Source organism: Plasmodium coatneyi, chromosome 8 (assembly GCF_001680005.1).
Source record: "Plasmodium coatneyi strain Hackeri chromosome 8, complete sequence".
NCBI lineage: Eukaryota > Apicomplexa > Aconoidasida > Haemosporida > Plasmodiidae > Plasmodium > Plasmodium coatneyi.
Genome location: NC_033563.1, coordinates 1,679,826 through 1,684,546, shown reverse-complemented (window position 1 = coordinate 1,684,546; position 4,721 = coordinate 1,679,826). Strand labels below are relative to the sequence as shown.

General features: G+C 42.8%; 1 protein-coding gene across 1 annotated transcript; it reads right to left on the bottom strand.

The window, feature by feature from the left end:
• Positions 1–297: 297 nt before the first annotated feature.
• PCOAH_00022750 (AP2 family) lies at positions 298–4,392 on the bottom strand (the record flags this gene model as incomplete). The annotated part of the gene is made up of 1 exon (XM_020059082.1): positions 298–4,392. One exon carries the CDS (start codon positions 4,390–4,392, stop codon positions 298–300), a length of 4,095 nt encoding a protein of 1,364 aa, XP_019914491.1.
• Between the last annotated feature and the right edge of the window lie 329 nt (positions 4,393–4,721).

Genomic DNA, 4,721 nt, shown 5'->3' with positions numbered 1-4,721 from the left:
AGAAGGTTCGTTCTGCTTCGCTACCAACATACGGAGGACCACACACACTGAAACCTAATCGTCCTTATATACGACATCGCATACATCACACAGGGACGCCCAAGTGCAACTCTGTGTGTCTCCGTCTTGGTACAACTGCCATATCCGACTTCCTCCCCAAATTTTTTATTCATTTCGTTTCTTCTACGATGGTCATTGGTCTTGACCTCCTTGGGCCTCTTCCGCCACTTTGCGCATTGCGCGTGGTCTTCCTTTTATTATGTTATTTTTTTATTTTTTTTTTGCCTGTTTCGCTCCTCACTGCTCCGTCTTTATTTCCGGCTTCACGTTCATGTAATACATGGAGGACTCGTTAAGCTCATTCGCATTAGAGCCAATTATATTGCCCGTGCCCGCGTTTTCACCGTCGAACGAGTTAAAATTGGCACCTCCATTTGTGCCATAGGGGCTATTATTAGCATAGCTACTATTCGCCCCGCTGTCACTGTTGACACCGTTATCCGTATTGCCTGAGTCGTTCACAACATTTACAAACTTCCTCTGATCCACATCTCTACTACTGTCTATTATATCATGCCCCTCCAGGACGCTACTATTATTGTCAGTGCTGTTCGTTCCCAGATTTACGCTGCCATTGGCGCTGTTGGGCATGCCCTTATTCATAGCAGGTTCAGAATCTATGTTCATGTTAGAACCCGTAGATGCAACGCCGTATTGGGTATTTCCTGCATGCGTGTTAACGTCATTCTCTCCATTTATATGCATTTCGTTCATTCGCACTGCACCCACTGCAGCTGGGTCATCCATGTGGGGATGGCCAAACGGTGACGGTCCAACTGCACCTATCGTCTTGTTGCCGGCATGAACCGCGCTGACCTTTCTGTTGTTATTATTTAATAAACTATCGCTACTGATTATATAATTATCTACATTACTATTCTGGGTGACACCCCCACTGGCGTTATTTCCTGCGCTGTCACTACTTTCCATTAGGTGCGCTTTATTTAACACCTTTGCATTTTCATCGTCCAACGTTGCTGAAGATGCACCCGGAGCAACTAACACCTCCCCCGAGGGGAAACTTTTTCCACTGTAGTTTGCATTTAACCCTACCTGTTCACTCATATACGCGTTTACGCCATTTGCCATGGTTGTATTATCCATGACATCAGATGTACCGTTTACATTGTTCTCACCTAAACTGCTACCGGCAATAATTCCATTGTTGGGTAATAACCCCCCGTTGTGGTAATTATTTTGGCTAGCTGCTCCTCCCCCCGCTGCGCTGTCGTTTACGGCACTATTCCCACTATTGTAGTTATACGTGCAGCTGTTCATTACGTCCATTTTGCTAGGAGCATTCACATTGTTGGCGCCGTCGACATTTTTTAGCATGCTGTTCTGTAGGTTGTTTGCGTTGTTACTACTTCCATTTCCAACAGTCGATGCTTCTTCATTCATGTTACTCATATCTGCGTTTTTCTCCGTACCGCTGTTGCCTATGTTGTTCATGATATCATGTGTGTTGTTTACGCCTCCTTTGTAGGCACCCATATTCTGCGCGAAGTTGCCATCGCCAACCCCGCTAATAGGCATGCCACTCAAACCATGGTCCATGGCAACGTTCCCGCCTATGGTACCATTCATGTAGCCCATGTTGCCCATAAGCGCACCATTTGCCGAATTGGAGACGCCCATTGCACCGTAGTTGTTATTGTTGTTGTTGTTGTTGTTGTAAGCATTTCCATTCGCTCCTGCGTTATTTCCATACGTATCCTTAAATGGCAAATTCATTAAGCTGTTCTGATTGTTTCCAAGATTTTTGGAGTCCACATTAAATATGTTAATCAGCTCCTCGTCTGTAAAGGGCACAGCTTTGTAGGCGCATTTTACCGTATGAACAGCCAAACTGTGTGCCTTATTGAACCCCCATTTTTTTAGAAGGTACTTGGATATTTTGGGTTCTTTGGAATTCTCATTTTCCAAATATTTGGCGAACCAGGAGTAGGAATATGGGTCGAATCGAACCCCTTCTACTGGGGTTAGGGCACTCGCACGAGCTGTTAAGCTTTCCATTCTTCTTCCTCTAGGTGCCCTTGTCCTCTTCGTAGGCGAAAAATCATTTTCGCTTTCCTGACAATCACTATGTGGCATTTTCCCTGGGTGCATATTACTGCTGTTCATTCCGTGTGCATTATAGTAATGCATCTGGGACATTAGCATATTTCCATTGAAACTTTTATTCGTATCATTTAGGTTATCATCCTGGTCTAGGGAATTCATATCCATCATTCCATCTACTGTATTTTCCGAATTCATGTTTAGCAAGTTTCTAATTCTTTTGGTTCTATTTTCCGTGGTTGTTGCTCCTGCTTGTTCTGCTTCTAATCTGCACTGAATGGCTAGCTCCTTCGCCTTTTCAAAACCTAGCTTCTTTATGGGGAATCTCCTCATCTGGAAATTCTTCCCTATGGACCAATAGGCTAGCCAGGAACCCTTTCGATCATTGTAGGATACTCCCTTCATCGGTCTGGTACAGCTCTTATCAAAAGAATCCATGGCTTCCATTAATTCTGCGTTTTCTCCATTCCTACATAGGGTCTGCTCCATATCGTCTAGCGAAAGTTGCGAATTTTCACTCAGTTTTCTCTTAGGAGGTCTCCCCCTTCCTCGCTTAACTCCTTTGTTATTTTCATTTTTCAATAAATCTTTCTTAATCATATGTTGGTGTGTTCCTCCTGCGGACATACCTCCATTGTTCATGGCTACGTTCGTGCCTAGGTGGGCCGCATTATTTGCGCTACTGCTTAGCATGCCCATATTGCCACCCAAGTTACTTCCTGCAATGTTGTTCCCTCCTGCGTTGTTATGCCCCATGGTGCCATCCTCCATCATCATATCATTGCTACTCTTCATAACATCGTTTGGCGTGTTTTCCATTGTTTTCCTTCCATGAACGTGGAACATGGGTTTGCACCTAGCGCCTGCTTTTTCAGCTTCTTGTCTAGCCTTCACGGCTAAAATTCTGGCTTGTTCAAAACCGTATTGCTTAACGGAGAAATACCTTCTGATCTCCCTGGTGTTATCATTCCAAGCAGCTAGCCATTGTTGCTTCTTTGGATTGAAACGAACCCCAGGAATTCTAGGCAGATATTCAGGATGTCCCTCCGTGCATGCCCTCGCCCATGTGTTCATAACATCGCTGTTATTCTTCTTCAATGAATCATATTTTATATTATAATTTTTACTACTCAAATTGTTGCTGTTATTATTGTTTGCCGAGCCGCTATTGGGAATGCTCAAATTTAGATTCCCCACGCTGCTACTGCTGTCGTTCATGTTTCTGTTGCTACCTATCAGGTTGCTATCGAATAAATTATTGTCATCCAAGTCGGAGTCGTATAAAGTCTTATCCTTCAGGTAATCCTCCTGGTAGTCAAAATCTGAGTCTCTGCTATATTTTAACTCCTCCTCCAAACTGCAGTAATTTTTATTCGATTTCACTTCATACTTTTTCAAGTACGATATCACATTTTCCACCTCCGCATTGGTTAGCGAATCATTCTTCGAACTCATCATATATTTTAAACAATTTGGCGAATCATCTGATAACTTGGCCCTCATGAGACAGTCATAATAGTCCTCTACAATGTTGCTATCTTCATGATCACCTAGGGTAAAGGATCCTAGATTTCCCCCTTCCGTATTCACACTAATATTACCAGTGGAATTTCCATTTACATCCCCCCTAACATTACTCGTACTGTTGGCAGAATTGATATGTATGTTACTCCCCTTTATGGACAGATGGGCCTTTATGTTATTCGAATTAGCGATCCCTTGCATGTACTTACTAGCCGCCGTGATTATGTTTCCTTTTTTGTCACTTAAAATATCATCATAATCGTTATGTAATTCCAAGTAACTAACGTAGTTACCTGCATTCTGTTGTGAATCCGCAGCACGAAGTATATTCAACTGCTGCTTTAAGTAGTCGCTTACAGATATGTTCCACGTGGAAGGCAATTTGTTATAACTTAGGCACGGGCCAAATACGGCTATATAGTTATGCAAATCCACAACGGTTACTGCATTTCTTAACCTATTTAGGTGATACATGAAGGAAGTTTTTTCATCCGAATTGATCGATTCGGCAGACATGTCCTTTAAAATTACTATCAATTGTTGTTTGCATATTTCTACCAATGATGGTACGTCTAATTTATCTTGCTCGTTCATATGCATAGATATCTCTGCGTCTTCTTTCTTTTCATAAGTTACCTCTCCTTCCTGCTCTTTTAAGGTTGACAACCCGATTAGAAGATCACTGCCATTTTCGTTCCGCTCTTCATTTTTCGTCACGATCTCTTTATCCGTTGCTAATGCTTCCATGTTCAAGGTGGACCGTATTCATGCGCGTGCAAACGGCAGGGGGGACTCACTCATATATGTGCACCACGCATATGCATATATATACATATATATATGCATAAACGTGCATGAGCGTGGAAGCGGCACAGACGCACACGATCACGCAAACAAGAAAATTCACATAAGAAAACTCACGCAAGGATTTATACTCCTTTTGACATAAGAGTAATTTTTCGTTATGACTTAAAAATATAGAGGGGGCATTTAAAAAATGGGGGCACGGCCAAAAAGGTTCCGTACGCAACTTGCACTTGAACTAAGTAGGTCAAATGTGTGCTGCGCGCGCTGGG